Consider the following 21,885-nt stretch of genomic DNA (forward strand, 5'->3'; position numbering starts at 1 on the left):
GCGGGACCACACGACTAGCTCTCTCCTTCTTATCCAACCACGCAATCAGTTTGCCAGCCTTATCACCCACATCGTACAGTCGCCCCTGTTGCTCTCTGCTAAGGCCCCTGGCCGCCTCCGTGACGAGGGCCCTATAGGCCGCCTGTTTAAGGTGTAGAACATGCAGCGCCGCGTCAGTCACCCCACCCCCCAGACCACCCTCCAATTCAGTAATTTCGGCCTCCACCCGGGTCACCTCCTCCTGTGCGCGTCTGCGGGCATGGGAGATAAAGGAGAGGGCCTCCCCTCTGAGAACTGTTTTGAAGGCTTCCCACAGGGAGATAGCCGACGGAACGGACCCCACATTCTCCTCAAAATACCGTTGCAATGATTTAATCAGGTCAGCACGAATAGTGGGGTCACGCAGGTACCAAGCATTGATTGGGGCTACCCTGCCCTCTCCCCTCGGGAAGACACCCAAGTGCAACAGGAGCGGGGAATGATCTGAAATACCCCGCGCCAGATGGCGCACCTCTCCCACCCTCCCAGCATAGGCCGCAGGGACAAGGACATAATCAAGCCGCGAGAGGCTACCATGGGCACCCGAATGGAAGGTGTACTGCAGCTGGGTGGGATGCTTTAAACGCCAGCAGTCCACCAATCCCAGTGTGTCCAAAAGGCCCGCTAACCACGCCTGTGCCCGGGGGAGGTCCCTAGGGGGATGACGATCCATAGTCCCAGAAGCCACCGCATTGAAATCCCCCCCCAACCACCAGAAGCCCCCCCGGGAGGTCAAGGAGGAGGCGTCCCAGATCTGCAAAGGTGGTGGACTGTAGCCCCGGTGGGACGTACACAGAGACAAAGACAACTACCTTGCCCTCCATCCTCCCCACCAAGACAGTGTAGCGTCCCCTCTCATCATTGCGCACCTCGTCTATTTCTAGCGGGAGCGAGGTCTTGACCATGATGCCCACCCCCCGCGAGCCTGATGTGAAGCCCGAGTGGGCCACCAAGCGAAAGCCACGGCGATTCATGGCACAAAAGGAGTTACCAATAAGGTGTGTCTCCTGCAGAAAGACCACATCAGGCGAAATCCGTTTCAGATACTGCAGGACCACACCCCGCTTGATCCTATCACCCAGTCCGTTAACATTCCAGGACAACAAAGTCAAATCCCTACCCCCCATCACATAACGAAGCCATCATTTGTCCCCCCCAGAGCATCTCAAAAACAATACAATAACGGGTTTGCCTTGCGGTAGAAACGAACCACACCCCACCCCAACCCACCCAACCCAACAGAACTCCCCCCACCCTGCACCCCTGCATGAGCCCAAACAGCCCCCCCAAAGTGCAGTGTGCCTGTCGCCCCATAGATAAGAAAACTAACTAGTCCCCCAGAGGAGGAGGGAGATCCCCCAAGAGACCCCACACGACCTCCACAGGAGGGGAACTTACCCTAACAGTCAATAGTGACAACAACGCAGTCCAGAGCAAGGCCTACCATTAGTCCCTCAGTCCTGATCCGGCGGGCCCTCCCCACCAACCGCACCCCCCCACCCCCCCGGCCCCGATCTCCGGGCAAAGTGTCTAGCCAGTCCCCGGCCACCTCGGGTCGATCAAAAAAGTGCGTGTGGCCATCCACCTCCACTCTCAGCTTAGCTGGAAAAAGCATCGCATATTTGAGATTCAGGTCCCTTAGGCGACGTTTAACACCAAGAAAGCTCAGTCTCTGCTTTTGGACTGCCGGAGTGAAGTCAGGATAGAAATTGATGTCCATATTGTCAAGTTTGACCGGCCCTTGTAGCCTGGAAGTCTGTAGGATAGCGTCTCTGTCCCGAAAATTGAAGATCCGGGCGATGAGAGGCCTCGGAGGGGCTCCAACCTTAGGCCTACCCCCGGGGACCCTGTGGGCACGCTCCACCGCAAAGAATTTACTCAGCCCCCGAGGCTGGAGATGGGTGAGAACCAGGTCCTCAACAAATAGATCCGCCGCCTCCGCCTCGCGTCCCTCCGGCACCCCGATAATGCAGACGTTGTTCCTCCGGGCCCGACCCTCGGAATCCTCCAGCCGACGATTCATCAGGGCGCTCGCCTGGCCAAGCCTGCGCACCTCCTGTTGGAGGGCCGCCACGTCCGATGTGAGGCCAGTGGTAGAGTGGGCCAAAGAGTCGACCCGGTCGTTGGTTTTAGACAAATCAGCCCTCACGAGGCCCACGTCCACGAGGACCGAGTCAATCTTCTGCGCCAGAGTGTCGAAGCGCTGGTCCACCGAGGCCTTCATCTCGGCGATGGCGCCCATGACGTCTCGGAGGGTCAGGTCCGTGGGCAGAGCGGAAGCATCAGTCGGGCCCGTAGGGGACCTACGCGGCGCCTCTGGGGATCCCTTCTGGAGGGTGTAGCGGTCCATACTGTTGGATTGCTGGGCCGCGCCACGGCGGGTCGATTTTATCTTAGCCCGATCGCCATCTTGTTTTGTGGACATGGTTTCAATCCCCAAGACGAGTCAGTCTCCTCAAGAAAGGGGGGGGCCGACAATCCAGTTCAAGGGGGTCCAGGGGGGAGCGACCACCGCTCCGCAGGACGGACCGCAGCTGGCGGACCGGCAGGGCACCCCAGCGAGACCCCAGCGAGACCGCACACCGCCCCGCAACCCAACCTCGCCTGGCAGCAAGGAGGGCGCAAAAGCGAAAGTGAAAGTGCGGGGTACGCGAGTCACCCAGCCTTGCCCGCCGCTGTTGTTCACTTTGTGTCCGGATCGCCCCACAACTCCAGTACGGGGAGCCGGTGTGGAGAAGGCCGCAAACCTCAATCGATGCTCCTGCCGGTGTCCGAGGTCCGATTTAAAAACGGAAAACGGGCGTCACCTCTGCTCGGGCTCACAAATACAGTCCCCTCATCTGGGACAGGATTCTGTCAGGATTTATGCAGGAGGTCGCGGAGGTCCTCGGGAGCCTCACACCTACGCGGCCATCTTGGTTGCGCGCTAGGCTCCTCCCCCCGCATTTGACCTTACTCAACAGCGGTTTCAAAACTGATGTGCAAGTCCCGAAAGCCTTTTCTTCCTATAATTTCAGATATTGAAAAAGTCAAACTATCCACAATTGTGTTGCGTTCTCTAACATTTCAGGCTTGGAAATTATGATTGCCTGTTCAAAGAAGTATTGTATTGTACTATATTGTATTGTAATTGCATTTGTGTAGAGCTTACTACCCTGACGAGGAGTCATAGCGTTTTTTGGCGAGAAGCACTCTACTCCGGAACCCATAAATGACAAGTGGTGTGAATTAGTATAATTGAATATTAAATTAATTTGAGCAGTGAATATGTTAGTCTGTTATTTGGAATGAAAAGGATAGTGGAGGGATAGAAGAGAGCAAACGTTTGCATTTATATAGCTCTTGCTACCCCTGATGAGGTGTTGAAGCCCTTTTAGGCGAGTAGCACGCTACTCCGGAACCAAAAGAGAATTAGTGGTAAATTAGTCTGGGGAAATATAAAATTAATTTGAGCGGTGGACATGTTAGTCTGTTATTTGGATTGAAAAGGATAGTGGAGGGATAGAAGAAGGAAGGGCCTAGGAAGTTTTTTGTTTTTTTTTCTAACCACTCCTTTAACAAAATATACTGATAATAAGAACAAGTTACTTACCTTCGGTAACGATGTATCTGTAAGAAACATTAGTTAGTTAGATTCCTCACCTTAGAATATCCCCAGGCGTCAGACTGGATCCAGAAGATTTTTCGTCAGCAATACCCCTTGCGCGTCGCTAGGCGTCGTCTGCGGCTCCGCGTCCGTCGTCGTGCGCCGGAATGACGTCGGAGTACTTAGACGCCGCCCTCGCGCGCTGACGTCAGTTCTTGTACATAGCTTTCCGCTCCAGGAATGCAGAGCCATGCAAGAGACAGACACTGGTGCCAAAAATAAAATCTAGGGGCCTGAAAAGGATAACCTTAACCCTAGATGTCAGTTCGCAGAACGGGGAAAATGGGTGGGTCGGTGAGGAATCTAACTAACTAATGTTTCTTACAGATACATTGTTATCAAAGGTAAGTAACTTGTTCATCTGAAAGAAACACGTTAGTTAGATTCCTCACCTTAGAATAGATACCCAAGCAATACCATCCCCGGTGGTGGGTCAGCGAACCAAGATCACAGCAGAAAGTCCTGGAGGACAGAACGGCCAAAGAAGCCATCCCTCCGGACTTGGCTGTCAAGGCAATAATGCCTGGCAAACGTGTGTAGCGAAACCCACGTTGCCGCCTGACAGATGTCCTGCAAAGGGACACCCCGTCCCAAAGCAGTAGTAGCCGCCGTGGCCCGAGTAGAATGGGCGCGCAGCCCAACAGGAGGGTCCTTTTTTGCCAAAGAGTAACAAATTTTGATGCACAAAACGACCCACCGAGAGATGGTCCGTTTGTGCACAGCTTTCCCCTTCTTAGCACCCACGTATCCAACGAAAAGTTGGTCGTCCACCCGGAACTGCTTTGTGAGGTCCAGATAAAAGGAGAGCGCACGTTTTGGGTCCAGACGGTGGAGCCTCTCTTCCTCTTTGGAAGGATGCGGAGGCGGAAAGAAGGTGGGCAAGGTGACAGACTGCCCAAGATGAAATGGAGTCACCACTTTTGGAAGAAAGGAGGGATGAGGCCGAAGGACAACCTTGTCCGGATGAACAGAGAGAAAAGGAGGCTTTGAAGATAAGCCTGGAGCTCACTCACCCGTCTAGTCGAGGTGATGGCTACCAGAAAAGCAGTCTTAAGCGTCAGCAGACGAAGAGGACAATTATGAAGAGGCTCAAAGGGAGCGCACATTAGAAATGTGAGAACAAGATTCAAGTCCCACTGAGGCATTACAAAAGGGACAGGAGGGAACGTGTGAGTAATGCCCTTTAGAAAGCGTGTAACTACAGGGGACTTGAAAAGAGAAGGCTGATCAGGAGGCCGCAAGAAGGCAGAGATGGCAGCAAGATAACCTTTCAGGGTGCCCAGGGCAGAGCCCTGCCGGGCCAAAGAAAGAAGAAACAGTAGAACCTCAGAAAGGGGGGCGGAAAGGGGATCCACAGCCTTTGCTGTGCACCATGCCACAAATTTGTTCCACCGGCAGGCGTATACCGTCTTTGTGGAGGGACGCCTGGCTGCCAGAATGATATCACAGACTTCAGGAGGCAAGTCAAATGGCTTCAACTGCCGCCGCTCAATCTCCACGCATGGAGGTGGAGGCTGGACAGGTTCGGGTGGAGGACCGTCCCCTGCTGCTGCGACAGAAGACCCTCCCGAAGGGGCAGACGTATCGGAGGATCGGTCAACATACTGAGTAGCTCGGGATACCAGTACCTTCGTGCCCAATCCGGAGCCATCAAGATGACTTGGGCCCGGTCGCGGCTGATCTTCTTCAGCACTCTGGGCAGAAGTGGTATAGGCGGAAAGGCGTACAACAGACCGCAACTCCACTCGTGACGAAAAGCGTCACCGAGCGAGTGCCGCCTTGGAAATTCCAACGCGCAGAACTGCTGACATTGCGCGTTCTCTTCGGTGGCGAATAGATCTAACCAAGGCTCTCCCCACTGCTGAAAGAAACCTTGCGCCACTTCGGAGTTCAGATGCCATTCGTGATCCATCATGCACCGGCGGCTGAGTTCGTCTGCTCTGGCGTTCAGAGAGCCCGCCAGATGTTGAACCACTAGGGTGACGCCCTGGTGTTCCAGCCACGTCCAGAGGCGCAGAGCCTCCTGACAAAGGGTCCATGACCCCACCCCGCCTGTTTGTTGCAATACCACATGGCGGTGGTGTTGTCCGTGAACACCTGCACGACACTTCCCCTGACAGAGGGAAGGAAGGCTTTCAGTGCAAGTCGGATCGCTCTCAACTCCAACAGGTTGATGTGGAGACGAGACTCCGCCGGAGACCGGAGGCCTCTGATCTCCGCCTCTCCCATATGGCCACCCCATCCCAGGAGGGACGCATCCGTCACTACGACATGCTCCGGTTGGGGAAGGGAGAGGCTCTTGCCCATGACCCAATCGCGGTCCGTGAGCCACCACTGCAACTGCTGTGCAGTGCCCTCCGAGATCAAGACATGTTCGGACAGGTTGCCGTGATGCTGGGCCCACTGAAACTTCAGGTCCCACTGCAGAGCCCGCATGCGCCGCCTGGCGTGATGCACTAGTAGGATGCAGGAGGCCATCAGCCCCAGAAGCCACAACACTAGCCTGACCGAAACCCAGGATAGAGGCCGAAAGATGGGAATCAGGGCCTGAATATCCCGGACCCGCTGTTCCGGCGGATAGACCCGGAACTGCGCCGAATCGAGAACCGCTCCGATGAAGAGGAGCTTCTGAGAGGGACTCAGGTGTGACTTCGGCACGTTGATGGAAAATCCCAGCAAATGCAGGAGATCCGCCGTAGTCTGGAGGTGGGAGACGACTGTCTGGGGGCGAGCCCGCCTTCAACAACCAGTCGTCGAGATAGGGGAAGACTGTAACCCCTGATCTGCGCAGATGAGCTGCGACCACCGCCATCACTTTCGTGAACACCCGAGGGGCACTGGTGAGGCCGAAGGGGAGCACGGTAAACTGAAAGTTCTCTAGGCCCACCATGAACCGCAGGTAACTCCGGTGGGCCGGCAGGACGGGGATGTGGAAATATGCGTCCTGCAAGTCCAACGCTACCATCCAGTCTCCAGGGTCTAGGGCAGCTAGAACCTGAGCCAAAGTTAACATCTTGAACCTTTCCTTCCGGAGGAAGGCATTGACATTCCGGAGGTCCAAGATAGGGCGTAGGCCCCCTTTGCCCTTCTTGGGAACCAGAAATTAGCGGGAATAACAACCACGACCTACTTCTGGGCTCGGAACGCGCTCGACGGCCCCCTTGGCCAAGAGGGCCGAAACTTCCTCGTGGAGAAGATTCAAATGATCCCCCGAGATACGGTGGTGCTGCGGTGGCATGGCTGGAGGGGTCGTCTCGAAGGGGAGGGAGTAGCCCCTTCGGACGATTTGCAGCACCCACCTGTCCGATGTGATGGACCGCCAGTGGAGCAGGTGATGGAGAACTCTGCCGCCCACTGGAGTGGAATGGGCCTGAAAGCTCGGACTAGGAAGGCTTTGAGGCGGATGCTGCCGGGGTGGATGTGGGCTGACCGCGTCGTCCTCCAGAACCGCCTCGGCGGAAACCACGTCCGCGACCGCGCGCAGGTTGGTTCTGCGGCTGGTGGCTAGGCGTACGTGAGGAGGCACCCCTTCCTTGCCACGAAAAGGGCGAAAGGCGGAAGTTTGCGACCGCGGGGCCGAGAGGCCCAAGGACTTGGCCGTAGCCCGGGAGTCCTTAAAGCGATTCAGCGCACTGTCCGCTTTCTCGCCGAAAAGGCGAGTGCCATCAAAGGGCATGTCCATGAGGGTGCTCTGGACATCGCCCGAAAAGGACGTGGACCGCAGCCAGGCGTGACGTCCAAGCGCCACCGAGGTAGAAATCGCCCTACCCAGCGAGTCCGTAGTGTCAAGCCCACATCGGATAGCATGTCGCGCTGCATCCCTCCCATCGGCCAGAGCCTGGGTAAGTCGTGTCTGGACCTCCTCCGGACACAGGGGCAGCACGTCCTCCACCGCATCCCACAGAGAGTGGGAATAACGGTCCAAGAGACAGGCGGTGTTCAAAGACCGCAGGCCCAAACTAAGGGAGGAGAACAGCTTTTTGCCGAACTGTTCCAGTCTCTTGGAATCCCGGTCCGGCGGAGCGGTCGGGAAGGAGGATTGGGAGGTAGAGGCCTGGATAACCAGGCTCTCGGGGGTAGGGTGTTGGGACAGAAAACTGGGGTCGCCCGGAGCAGGGCGGTGGCGCCTGGCGACGTTCCTGTCCACAGGAGGAACAGTGGAGGGCTTGGACCAGGTGCCCTGCAGAACTTCAGTGAGGGCCTCATTGAATGGCAGCAGAGGCTCAGTGGAGCTTGCTGCAGACTTAAGCACCTCAGTGAGGACGTTAGTCCTCACAGCCACAGCAGGTAGCTTGAGCCCAAGGGCTGCGGCCGCCTTGCGCAGCACCACAGAGAAAGCAGCACCCTCCTCCGAAGCCACAGTCGGAGGAGAGATGAATCCAGTGTCTGGAGAGGTATCCAGACCACTGGCCTCACCCAGTTCATCTGCCCAGTCCTGTGACAGTTGAGCCTGAACGGCCATAGGATCCTCGGATCCCTCCCATTCGCCCCCATCATCCGATTCCTGGTATGCAGGAGGAAGGATCGGAGCCGGGCGATAGACAAAATGTGTCTCCAGCAGCGCCGAACGCGGCGTCCATCGACGCCGTAACGGCGCCGGGCCCGGAGCGGGCTGAACTGGGGCTCGACGCCGAGCGGAGCCGGAGGTGGTACCGGTGTCGATGCCGGCGGAGGAGGCGTGACTAGGTCGACCGGCGTCGGCGGGGACTAGGGAACGGGTCCCTCGGGCCCTTGCGGCGTCGAGGCCGGAGCCGGAGCCGTCGACGGCGCCGGGGCCGGAGCCGCCGGCAGGCAAGGTTGCCCAGTCGGGTCCACGGGGCCCGAAGGCGTGCCAGCGGGCGTCGACGGCGGAGCCAGGTTCCTCATGGCCGAGAGGAAGGCACTGACTTCCGCCGGCGTCGCGTCAGTCCCAGGGACCGGCGGGTATGGGGACTTGCGCGGCGCCTGCTGCTCCGCTGGAGCTGCGGGGGTGGAACCACCCTGACGCGCGACCGGCGAGGGGAGTCCGAAGAGCGGTGTCGCCTCTTGGACTTCTTGGAGTGCTTCAACTTACCGGAAGACTTGGAGCCAGACGATCGATGATGACGTCGGCTGCGGCTCCGCGACCGATCCTTGGACCTCCTCCTGGACCGGGATCGAGAGCGGCGCGGAGCCGAATGGCGAAGCTCGAGAAGCTTACAGGACCGCTCCCGTCTAGCCTTCGAGGTCAGGGCCTTGCAGTCCGAACACGACTCCGCGTCGTGGTCGAGGCCCAAGCAGTAAAGGCACCGGCGGTGATGGTCCGTAACCGACATCAAGCGGTTGCAGTCAGCACAGGCTTTAAAACCAGGCATCCTACCGGCACCGGAGTCGAGACAAGATCAAAAAGGATCGAAAAAAGTTAGTCAAAAAGTGACTAAATGGGTAGCTCTCCCGGATCTGCGCTTACTGGCGCGGAAAAAAGAAGAACTGACGTCAGCGCGCGAGGGCGGCGTCTAAGTACTCCGACGACGTCATTCCGGCGCACGACGCCGACGACGGACGCGGAGCCGCAGACGACGCCTAGCGACACGCAAGGGGTATTGCGGACGAAAAATCTTCCGGATCCAGTCTGACGCCTGGGGATATTCTAAGGTGAGGAATCTAACTAACGTGTTTCTTTCAGATATGTTGCTTTAAATCTGGGCTTGGCCCCTAACAGTGTTATACCCCGGGGACAGCCTTCTTTGCCTCTAGCTATCAGAACCACTCCCATATCAGTAATCAAGTGGGCATTTTAGAAACTGTGCAACCAGGGGGAATGGTTTTTAATCCTGGTCTCCAAATGGGACTAAATTGTGCAATCTAATCTTAGACATTTATTTTGTGTCTTTGGTTATCTTGACAAGATTGGACACATTTTTAATTCGGCTTAGAGTTTGTAGATGTGTGTTATAATAAAACTGGATTGGAACCCAACACATGCTCATTGGATATTATGTCTGTGAAGACTGAACCCAGTCTTTTGGTTCCCTCATCAAAATTTAGAGGGAAAGCCAAGATCCAGGGCAGAAGTAACAATTGTAGTTTTGGTTCTTCAGCTTCACCAAACTGTCTGTACAAACCATGCTTGATATTATAGTTGGCGGACAACTTCCACACACCCATCATGATTGGTTAAAAGTCTTCTGATGGACTGTACACACGTTCCAGATTTTAGTCATTGTAAATGTAAGTTACCCCCACTGTTATTTTCCTATGTGCCACCTGGTGGATATTTATGCAAAAGGAAACCTATGGACATGAAATTCTGATTCAGACAAACACAAATGCGCGAGTTTGTGGGTCTACTGCTAGCCCAGCTGCCCTATCAGCAAAGATAAAAGAAAAGCCAAGAAGCAACAAAGCATTGTTAATGTCCATGTAGAAACAGAAGCCTTGAGAATTACCTTTTCATGGTGCTCTATCAAAATCTCAACAACAATGTTCTGAAACTTTATGTCCATGATGGCAGCCACCGTTTCCTCTTGTGGACGTAAAAGTGTGGGCCCAAACACAACACCCAAATTAGCCACAGTCATGAGATTTTGTTGGTGATTTTTGGCAACTCTGTAAGGAAGGACAGGTTGCGAAGAGTATTAAAGTGAACAGGTGAATGAGCATTTTCAACAAAGGAGCAACAGTTTTAAACAGCATCGGTGTTAAACTTACTTCTAAAAAGGCAGAAAATTACATGAGGTTAGGCAAAAGTGGTTACCCATTTCTGAACATTGATTTTAAATTAATGCCAAATACCTTACACTTTTTAGATTCCTTATCTCCAATGAGAGGCAGTTTTTTGTATTAACAAAGTAATATGCTTTTAACCTTAATATAGCAAGCATGTTTAAAAGGAGTGAGTCACAGATGAGGAGTGCGAGAGAAGTGAGATGAAAAGTGGTTTATAACGAGTGAGAGAAAATCAGTGACTGATAACGAATGAGGAAAGTGAGGGATGATCGATGTAACAAACAGATAAGGAAATCCACTGTTGTCAACCATATCGAAATGTGAGGGCTAGGGGTCTCATTTTAACTTTTTATTCTGGAGATCCAACTTTGAAGTGTTGGGGCTGGGAAAATGGGGGTGATGTGTCAACATGGTACATGATTGTTACATGGCTGTTGCCGCGCTAAATGCCTGTAACACTTCCCCATGTCCTTAATTTATGGATATTTGGAAACATTATGCATAGTCATATCCTGGAAAACGAAACTGACTACTCCCGATAAAACAGATGTGAGTTTGAACCACTCCCAAATTTCAGTTACTTGTAGAACTCTAGGTTCCACCACAGGGAAAAATAATTTCTCCCTTGGAGCGAAAAAAAAAGTAAAATTGTTTTATTGACATCAATCTCCCGCACTTTATAGCGTGGATTGTTCACTTGCCTCAAGAGTAGGTATAAGCAGAGGAGAAGTATGCCCGTAAAACTAATTTGGGCAGATTCCCATGTGCACTCCTGAACATTTGTGAATCATCAGAAAGCTAGAAATCTGCATGTGCACAATTGTCTAAAATGTTTGTGCTTCCCTCCCTCGGTGACTATCTTATGGCCAAGGGGTCTACAAACCTCCCCATGGCATCTCTAACTACAATGGACTAGCCGACAACAAAGCAAACTGGATAAGCGGAGGGTGCTACTGCATTTCAACGATCACGGGTTATGTATCACTTCACTTTTCAGAGTACATTTATATCATCAGTGCCCTAAACCAGATTTAACCACAAAGGGGTTTCAGTACCCGGGGGGAGCAGCCACCATAGTGCCTGCATACTGCAATAACTGTACATTACATCAAAAAATGAAATGCCGTGACACTACCCTTGAGCAATGCGGTAATAATTAAAACAAACGACAAAAAACATCAATAAGGAACTGGTAAAATGCAAATAAGGTGGTTTATCGCAATGTCCAACTTCTCTACTTATCTGCTGGTGGTTTCTGTCCATCACTACTTTATACAAAAAAATTTTTTTTCCATAAGTTAAAGAACTGTTCTCCTCGCACAGGGAAAAGAGGGGTGCAATACTGTGGTGAAAGGACACTGTTTCTGCCACTCAAAACAATGATTTGGAAATTCAGCTTGTGTCGCATGTTGTGAGTCCATAAAAAAGGATTGTTCCGCAGCAAAGTAGACGGCTATCTGATAATCAAAACATATTTATCCCTAACAAAAGATTATTATTAGCTTAAAAAAGGCAGTCGTAAATCTGAGAAATCCCTAGCATGAACATAAGAGGAAAAGCAAACTGAAAACAGCGGCCATTCACTCCTCCCTGCAAAAGCATATTGGTGGGTAAACAGTAATCTGGAGGAGTTTACCAACAAGGTTCTTGCAAGGCATATTGTTTAAACAAAAAAGATTTAATTACCAGAATTAATTATAATTACACTACAGCCAAAGACAAGGTTCGAGCAATGTTTCTTGGCCCCTTCCACATGTGAATTGTGCCACTCACTAACTACTTACTGCCCTAGAGCCAGCTAAATATAACTGGCGTAAGTGATGTAACACAGAATGGTGGGACACTTCCTGCAGAATGTGATTAGAGGAGCCCGCGTGTGTCATATGTGACGGATATTCATAGCCCTTCGGCCGAATGAGGGGTCCGCTTAAGGCTAGGGGGTCCTCCTGCCCTGCAGGGGCCTGTGTAATGCGCCTGCAGGAGCCCGTGTAACGCGCCTGCAGGAGCCCGTATTAAGGATGCGCGGTGAGCCCTTATTTAGAGTCGTCAAGCTGAATCCAGCGGTAGTACTCATTGATAGCATTACCGCAATAAGGGTGTGCGTTCCCATCCCCAGGGTTAGGGGGTTTGTCATGAATGGTAAATAACTTGTGGTAATAAATGAAACACAATTTTTCAGCATTTAGTGGTTCTAAGTTTACGCTTATCTTTATTATGCATACAGGATTCATACTATCAGAAATGATCCTAAAATAAACGCTTTGAGAATACATGTATTTCGATGAAAACATTAAAGATGCATATACAATCATACTAAATGAATTAGAAACTAATCTAAATATTTCATAACAAAAACGAATTGTGGTTTTATAATCAACACAAATTCTTCATAAAACCAAATGCATTACAATTACAACGCCCTCGGCCAAAAATGTTGTGCCTGCTTCTATAAAACGAACATGTCACTTACCACTGGTAAAACTGTTTCTGGTGGATATTCGTTTTATCCACTGATTCCTTACAAATAGAATATTTCCCATGCACCAGGCTAGGCTTGGACATTTATCACATGCCGTGCAGGGTGGCACCGTGCGACTCCGCACAGGCTTCGTTTCACCCCCAGAGTGATGAAGCGGAGCTCCATTCAAGTGCCGCCCGTTGCATGCCAACGCCAGTTTCTTCCTCAACTCTTGCCTTAGACGTTAAGCACACAATTATTGTCGGTATCTGTGTGCTGATCTCCAATTTGGGACCTTGTTAGAAGGTAAAAAGGCACCCTCCACAAAGTGCGCAGATAGGAGGGCAGTGAGGATTCTGAAGATAGAGTCAGTGGAATAACACAGGCCCCTGCAGCCCACACGGTGTGGTAGGTGTCCTGAGCTGCAGGGGGCGAAGAGGGCTTTAGCACAGTACTCCGGCCTGAGAGCTCCGGATTAAATCTACAACTGGGGCCACTCAATGTACCTTGCAGGGGGGGCCCCCCTCAACTTTCGTTAGGCCACTGGTTAGAGTATGTACCAGAAAGAGAGTTACTAAAGTTAAGTAACTTGTTCTTCTGATGGATACTTCTAACGGCAGATTACTCACGTTTCAAAAAGATAAAGAGTACCACCCAAAGGGTGGAGGGTCTGTGGAGTGGGCTCACCCCTGAAATTCTTACAGCACCGAATGAGCAAAATGCCCTTACGTCAGCCCTAGCTATCAAAGCAACAGTGATTTGTGAACATGTCCAACAAAGCCAAATTCACGTCCTGAAAGATGTCGAGGACAGGCAGCCCACATGCCAGCGCAGTGGTGGCAGCCTTGGCGGGACTCTGGAGATGGCTTTTTGGCCCATGTGCAGCAGTCTTAATGCAGAGGACTAACCACGTCGACAGAGTCCTTTTCAGAACAGCATTCCCTTTCTTCTCCCAAGAGAATCTCATAAAAATCTGATCGTCCATCAGACCATCATTAGTATAATCGAAGTAAAAGCTTAAAGCTTTTTGGGGATACAACCACTGGAGTGTCTCCACCTCTCCCGGGGTGAGGCGGGGCAAAGAACAGTGGGAGTATAGCAGATCGCCCACTGTGGAAAGGAGTCACAACTTTTGTCAAGATGGCTGCCCAAATGCTCAAAATCAGTTTGTCTGGATTTACTGCAGATGACCCAAACAAGCCTGGAGTTCACTAGGAGAACGATCTGAAGAGTTCGCAATGAGAAAGACAACCTTTAAGGTCAGAAGATGCAACAAGCAGCTCTTTATGCGCCAGAAGGAGAGTACGCCTGAGGAACATCAAGAACAAGTAAAGGCCAATTGTGGCATCACAAACTGTTTGGGGGAGCATAATTTAACCAGGAATGGTTGGACTTACAAACGCAAAGAGGCCAAAAGGGCAGACAAATACACTTTAACAGTGTCCACTGTAAGACCTTGCTAGATGAAAGAGAAAACAAATAACAAAACATCTAACAGCTTGGCTTGCAAAGGATCTGTCTTGAGGTTGCCACACCAGTCCACAAATTGGTCCTAGAACCCGCAGCAAATGGACTTCGTTGACAGACGTCTGGCAGCAAGGATGACATTTGCAACCTCAGGTAGGAGATCAAATACTGCCACTACTTAATCTTGATGCACGGATGTGTAGATTGCGCAGGCCTGGGTGCAAAAGGCTTCCCTGCTGCTGTGACATAAGATCCTCACAAAGTGATAGCCTGATCGGGTGACAGACACTCATGCCTAGAAATTCCCCTAACACACTCTCCTGGCTCAATCTGGAACTGCTAAGATGACTTGGGCCCGGTTGTTCCTGATCCTCTTCAGAAATTGGGGCAAGAAAGGCAGAGGTGGAAATAAGTATAGGAGTCCAGTGTTTCACTCTAGCTGGAATGCAACTCCTATTGAGAACCTTTGCGGGAACCCCAATTCACAGAATCTTAGATACTATGTGCTCGACAGCAGTGAAATGATCAAGGCAGGACACTCCCCATTGCAGGAAGATGGCCTTCGCCACCTCAGAATGCAATAGTCACTCATGAATGGCCGGGCATCGCTGGATGAACACGCCTGCCCTGGTGTTCAAGGATAATGCTAGGTGATTTACGAACAGGGAGATTGCCCTGACACTTCAACAAACTCCAGAGATGCAGCACAGGACCCCACTCTGCTCTGCTTGCTGCAATACCATATGGCGAGTGGGTTGGCTAGGAGAACCTGACCCAGCCTCCCCTTGATGAATGGCAGGAAAGCTTTCAGTGCCTGCCAAAACGCCCACAACTCCAACACGCTGATATGGAGCAAAGTCCCACCGGACACCCGAGTCCTCTGATCTCCTCCTCCCCCCAGCTGACCTTCCCAACCCAGCAGTGATGCATCCATCAACACTGTCAGCTTTGTATGGAGAAGGTAGAGTGGTCTGCCATTGGTCATATTGCAATTGAGCAGTCACCACTGCAAATCGTGTGCAGTCGCCTCTTAAACCTCAATGCCAGACAGGCTTCCTTGGTACTGGGCATAATGGGACTTCAGATTCCACTGCAAAGCCTGCATGTGCTACCTGGCATACTCAACATGCAGAAAGATAACAGACCAAGGAGCCTCAGAGTTGTCCAGACCAAGATCTAGGACCAAGGCTGAATGGGAATATGAAATACGTGTCCTGTAGGTTCAAAGCCACTATCCAGTCATTCGCGGATCCAGGGTAGACAGAATCTGCGTGAGCATTAGCATTCTGCATTCGTCCTTCTGTAGGAAGCCTTCAGAGGGTGAATATCCAAGATGGGGAGAGGCCCTGAATCCTTCACCACGAGGAAATAGTAAGAGTAACAACCTGTCCCTATTTCCAAGTGCAGAAATCTCTTGATGGCTCCTTTGGAGAGAAAGGTTCGCACCTCTTGCATGAGAATGGACAGGTGCACGTCTGAGAACTGCTTTTATGTGAGGAGAAGTTACGGTGGGGCAGAAAGAATTGGTATGGCATAGCTATGATGAAGGATTTGGAAGACCCACCTGTGGAATGTGATGGGTCGCCACCCTGGGAGAATGTACTGAATCCGGTCTCCTGCAGGGTGGCAGTACATCACTTAGGGAAATCTAAAGCGGCTTATTAGCGGTTATCGTTGGTGAGCAGAACTGGAAGGACCGATGTCTGGTGGAACCTGCGCCCACTGCCAGTTCCATGTCCTTGACCTCAAAGGACTAGAGAGCCTGAACTGGGGTCTGGGGAGGCAGGCTGAGCCTGCATGACATTCCCCTGCAGAAGTCTCGAAAGCCCCATAACTGGTGAGAGAAATGTCTGACAGGATTGAAAGGCCCAGAGCGTGTGCCATAGCCCAACTCTTTTGAAAGCTTTCTAAGGAGGAAGCAGCTGCACCTCCGAATTGCTGTGAGCTTTCAAAAGGCATACGCAAAAGTGACACTTGTACATCAACAGTGGAATCCATCTACGCATGGTGACGGAGCACCAAATGAGTGTCAATCGCTTGTACCAGACAGTAGTATACAGGCCACCACATACATTTTGACCATGTGGGAGCAAGAGTACCCCAAAATTGAGACACCCCTAAGTTTACCTCTATCAGATTTGCCACAGGTCACTGAAGTTGTGACTGTGTTAAACCTCAATTTCATGAGGCTGTGTGTCCCACGTTAACCCATTCCACAATGCTCGTGTGCATCGGATGGCTCCCGGCCGTCTGCGCACATATCACTAGAAATCCCTCTGGTGCGGGCAACATAGGGATTTTCTTTAAACTTAAACAGCCTCGGGAGCTGGGGAAGAGCTTTCCCAGCTCGTGAGGATGTTCTGATTGATTCAGTGAAATGACACCCTGGAGTCAGGAAGGCACTTTTCCAACCTAGGATCCATAAAATGAATTAAAAACCGATGTCGTAACCCAGTATGGCTTTTATTTTACAGAGTACCACTTGGTATTAAAAACTGGGTGCGGATTATAGGGAAATAAGAACCCCATTAAAGAGTTGACATGTTTCTACCAAGGCAGCTCATCGGAGTTTGCAGCACTCATCAGAACATACGTAGGATCCTAACAAAGTATACACCAACCCGAGCATACACTAATGAGACTGAAATTATGCTTGCTATATTGTTCTCAGGTTCTCTGGTCACATGTAAGAAAATTGTATAACATATGTGTCATATGCTTGTATAAATATAGACTGACAAAAATTGGACTTGCTGTCCACCATACCCAATTCAAAAAAGTGCATGCGGTTTAAATGTGACACTGCACTTGTGTATCAAACACCCATACTGCAATTCCAAGAACTCAGCTGCGCATCAGAAAACTACTTCAAGTGATGCACACTCTTCCATTGGTGGTCCAAGTTGAGAGCACAGTCCTGTATTAGTAGATGTATCAAGCCCACAGGGCTCCTGTAAGTCCAAGAAAAATTTGTCAGTGTCATAATTAAAAGGGAGATCACATCCCGATTCTCATCATAATCATCTCCCCTTGGTGGTGCACCTTGTTCAGAGACACAACTAAAAAGATAATGCAGCATCGCCTGGTGCAGCCTCCTCGGTAAAGGCATTGGTAAGTGTTGGGATGTAAGACGACTGGTTGTGATTTAGTAATTCCGTACCCTGACACTGGTCTGGATCGGGGGCAGTCGGTTAGGGGTCAGACATCAGATTCAGCACTCAATCCTCTGAGCACAGGTGGTGTCAATCAAGATTAGCACAACTCAGGGCCTGCAGACAGAGTAGAAGTATGTGCTGGAATCAGTACGGGACCTGGGACAGGTCCTAAAGGTTTAGATTTCACAAGGGAAAGAACCATAGGCAGTACTAGACACTAGGCCCTTGAGGTTCCTTGGGTGCCGAAGGCACATCATAGGGAACTGGAATAGTGTTGAAAATCAGCAGCATGGCTTCTATGAAGGTCTTGCACTGCTGCGGCATTGTTGATGGTTTTCAAAAACTCAAGCGCACCGGGATCAATTTGGGAATCTGGTCGACAATATGAACTCAAAGAAATCGGCTAATTGTGATACCCTGTGGCAGGATGGGAGGTGATTACTGCTTCAATTTTTTATCTTTTGCTTTGAGTTCGATTTAGTTTTAACAGAGGAATTAGACCGCAGGTTGATCTCTTGTGGGAACGACCCTGGGAACAAAAGTGAGTCTAAGCCTGTGACCTAAATCAGAAGCGGGATTTACACTGGGGTCTCGACTTATTCTTATGTTCAGCTACATACAGCCTCACTTCTCGGTCCCTTATTGCCTTTGGGTGCATGAGGGCACACCTATTGCATACCTCGGACTTGGCTTCCAGGCCCTAACACCAGAGAAACACCTTGGCGGGTCCATGGCTGACATCTGTTTCCAAGAGTCAAGGAATGCTTTCATACCTGTAGTTTTAGGAGGGGACATAGTTCCCTAACACTGGATTTCATTTCTAGGAATCCGTGGTAGTTTGAAAAGTTTGGGGAGATGAGCACCGAAACAGTGTTTGAAGGAGCAAGAAAAAGGAACGACATAAGCACACACGGGTGGTGCTTATATGAGGCTCCACTTCATCACTTATAGGGCAGTATCAAGCCGAAAGACACCACCTAGCGGTGCGTGGGAGCGTTGCTTGAAAAGGTTTCTGGATCCAGGATGGTGCCTGTTGCGCAATATAAGGTGAGGAACTTGCAGTGAGAAGTATCCATCAGAAGTTATTGTACATACTACATCAGTGTAACGATATCAATCGGAGCCCAAATTTGAAGTGAAGTATACCCGAGACCCACAGACATGTAAGAATCTTTCTAAACATTCATGCATCCATGGTCTATTACAGTCACAATTTGCTTCTTTTGTATGTTGGATCAATTCTGTAAGCCTAACCTTGGTATAATAATTAGGTCAGAAAGATGGGTGGGAGCATAGTAAACAATTAACCAAGATATAAATCCCTTCCCTAAAAGTGTTTTTTTGTGATTGGCTCCAAGAGAATCCACTCTATCTGCTTGGTAATCTTTAGCATCAAACTAAAACATCTGTCTGATATTGAAACTTAGAAATGTGGTTTCACCCATATATGGTTGTACCGTGTATCTTTTGCTCAGGTTGGAGTCCCTTCCACTGAATGCATATACCATTAAAAGGTGTAGTGCAGTATCTTGTTTGTTCCAGTACCCAGCTTGTAGTAGTAACTCAGTAAAGTGGTCTCATTTTTTACGTCCAGCAGAGAAGCACTTGAGGCAAACATTGATTTTGGCACTCTCCTGCATTAAAGTGTATTGAGATGTGAGATCTAATATACTCATTTGCTATACCACAGAGACTTGGATTCTTTTCTCTCTGAATCTTGATTCATTTTGGAAAATATGCATACTTAATTAGACCTACAATGTCATATAATGGATAAAGCTCTAACCCAATACCTAGATAATGAGCGAATAGCTAACTTTAGTCATTAGGTACAATTAGTATTTAAATTCAATTCTGATGTTTCTTTTTAATAATGCATGAGTCTTCTGCTAAGTTTTAATTTTGCTTCTCATTATTTGTATTTATTTGAATGTTTAATTGTATATTCATAACGTTGCAGATATTTTACAAGAGAGGCCCATGTGGAATAAGTTACTTACCTTCAGTAGCGCTCTGATAGTACCTCTGTGTGCTGGAATGTGATGATGTACATATTTGCACTGACACCGTTCCTCACTGGAAATAATGTGCAGATTTATAAAGGCACCACTTCTGCGGGCTGACGTCAGTTGCTTTCAAGACTGTCCACACCTCCAGACCTGGAGCCCCAAAGAAAATGGGTATATCACTGTGCAGATTCCTAGACATGGGATCTTGGTAAAGGATAGAGTCCAAACACAGAACAAAGAGGTTGGGAGGGTGAGTGAGAAATCTGCAGCTAGACAGTCTATGACAGAAAGACAGCTGCTGAAAGTAAGTAACTTGTACCTCTAATAGAGACTTCTAGCCATAGATTCCTTATCTTTTATACCAAAGCAGTACCCATGGAAGGTGGGCTGCAACACTCCACCACTCTGAACACTTCAGTTCTGCCAGAACAGGTACCGGCCCCAGGCGAACTTGCTGCTAAAACCGAGCATGCGTGCAATGGAACCAGATGGACTTTAAATCAGAGTCATAGACTCTTGAGACTCGAACTACAAGTGGGGAATACTCTAGATGTTACTAATAGTGAATGGGGTGTAACCACGATTGCCAACACGAGGGGTGAGTGAGACAGGGAACCCTCAGAGAGGACTAGAGCCCCAACCTTAATGGAGGACTGTGTAAATTTTGCGTGCATGTCGTATTCTTAATTTGTGTGGGTAGCAGTAGAAATAAAATACTACTTTTGTTATAAAAGTGAGTATTTTTCTGGACAATGATTTATTGCTGCTGCTGCGTGCATTTTGAGTTGTGAGCAGTGTTCACGAATCTGTACCCACACCTTCCCCCAAGGGGGGCCTTGGATTGCTCGACCACACTTACTACTGAAAGTCAAGGGCAAAAAAGGTAAATGGCCCAGTTGCTCAGACTCCTTAGGGGGCCTCTGAAAGGGGTTCTGACAGCCTGTATCCGGAGAAGTGCCAAGCCACTGGCATTTTCATTCCAAATCGGGGAATAAAATCATCCCCGTCATCAAAGTTACTGTTATCGGATTCACAGTCGACAAGATTCTGCAAAGTTTGGGACCTACCGATTGGTAAGTATCAGGATCAGAAGGCACACTGATTGGATGCGCTGTGGTCGGAGTCACGTAAGGCCCCGTTAAAGGTTGCAGCACCAGCATCGATAGAAGGGGGACTGGCGCAGAGGATGTGGCTGAAATGGAAGTCTGCACCAGAGCTGGTGCTGAACCGGAAGTGGTTTCGAGGGGGAGGGGGCAGAAGGCACTTTAGGTGAACCTGTTGTCTGAAGCCTGATTGGAGGGCCTTGCGAATCCTTGGGGCCCAGAGGTATCCCAGATGGAACCGGTAAAATGGATAAGAAAAAATTCCAAGATGACCTCTCTGAAGGACTCTAACTTGCTGCGGCATCGCTGACTGACACAGAAGCTTGGGTTGCAGCAGGACTATACTCTAAATTAGCGCAGATGGCGACTGAGCGCGGGAGCAAGTGACATGATGACCCCCTCGTGCCCTCTTTGAACTCCTTATGCTTTTATGTGAACCTACGTGAAAACTTCAACCACGGTGATAGTCTGTTGCAGGAACAGGACCTTCCTTTCAACTCCAACCAGTCTTCTTATGCTTGGCAACATTAAGGTTCGCGGGTCCCGTATGCCAGTCTGATTCATCGCAGGTCCTTGAATTGTGCTCTGACCCCAGGAACCAAAGACAAACTTTGTCCATCACAGAAATCCGTTTGCGAAAGTCCCTACATAATTTGAACTCTTGTCTTAGAGGGTGACATTTACCCTTGCACACTGTTAACGGTTGACAAAAAGTAGCCTTGAAGACCAAGTAGAAGCTCTGCAGCGTTCCCGAAGGTCCAGAAAGAAAGCAACTGACATCAGCGCACAGGGTGGGTACTTATAGGTGGCTACGTTCTTGGTCTCTGGAGTGAAACAACATTGGTTCAGAGCTGCATTACACCGCCTACCTGCACGCATGAGTACTACTTTAAAGTTTCTTGATCAACTCTGACGCCTGGGGAATATTCATTCGGTAAAGAACGTGCGGTTAGAAATATACATCAGAAACTTCTTTGTAAAACCATAAGCAGTATGGGCTGCTTCATGGCTCTCACTGGAAGGAGCAAAGCTGTTAAAAGGTGTGAACTGTGTAACTGTGCCCAACAAGAAAAGTCTGACCATGTGCATCTTTATAGAGCTAACTTCTCTCAGATGGCAGTCCACGTGCCTCAACGCTGTACCTAAAAACTCAAGACTCTTGGGTCTTTGGGTGAAACCAGAAACAGAAGGTGTTGGCAAGGAATTATCGAAGAGTAAAGCAGGGTCCTTAATGTCGAGTGTGGAGTGCAATAACCATGTTGCCCGGGAAAGACACACTGGTGTAAGATGCTGTACAGTAGCTGGGAGTAAACAATCGGGC

The 21,885-nt window shown here is 50.0% G+C and overlaps 1 protein-coding gene across 3 annotated transcripts in view; it reads right to left on the minus strand.

Annotated features, from left to right (window-relative positions):
- The window catches only part of ARHGAP26 (Rho GTPase activating protein 26), a 1,692,117-nt gene that overhangs the window by 566,766 nt on the left and 1,103,466 nt on the right, over positions 1–21,885 (minus strand). For all 3 annotated transcript variants that reach the window (XM_085618129.1, XM_085618128.1, XM_085618130.1), the window contains exon 18: positions 10,093–10,252. In XM_085618129.1, coding sequence (XP_085474255.1) covers positions 10,093–10,252 — 160 coding nt within the window. The remainder of the gene's footprint in view (positions 1–10,092; positions 10,253–21,885) is intronic.

This window comes from Triturus cristatus, chromosome 7 (genome assembly GCF_964204655.1).
Source record: "Triturus cristatus chromosome 7, aTriCri1.1, whole genome shotgun sequence".
Taxonomy (NCBI): domain Eukaryota; kingdom Metazoa; phylum Chordata; class Amphibia; order Caudata; family Salamandridae; genus Triturus; species Triturus cristatus.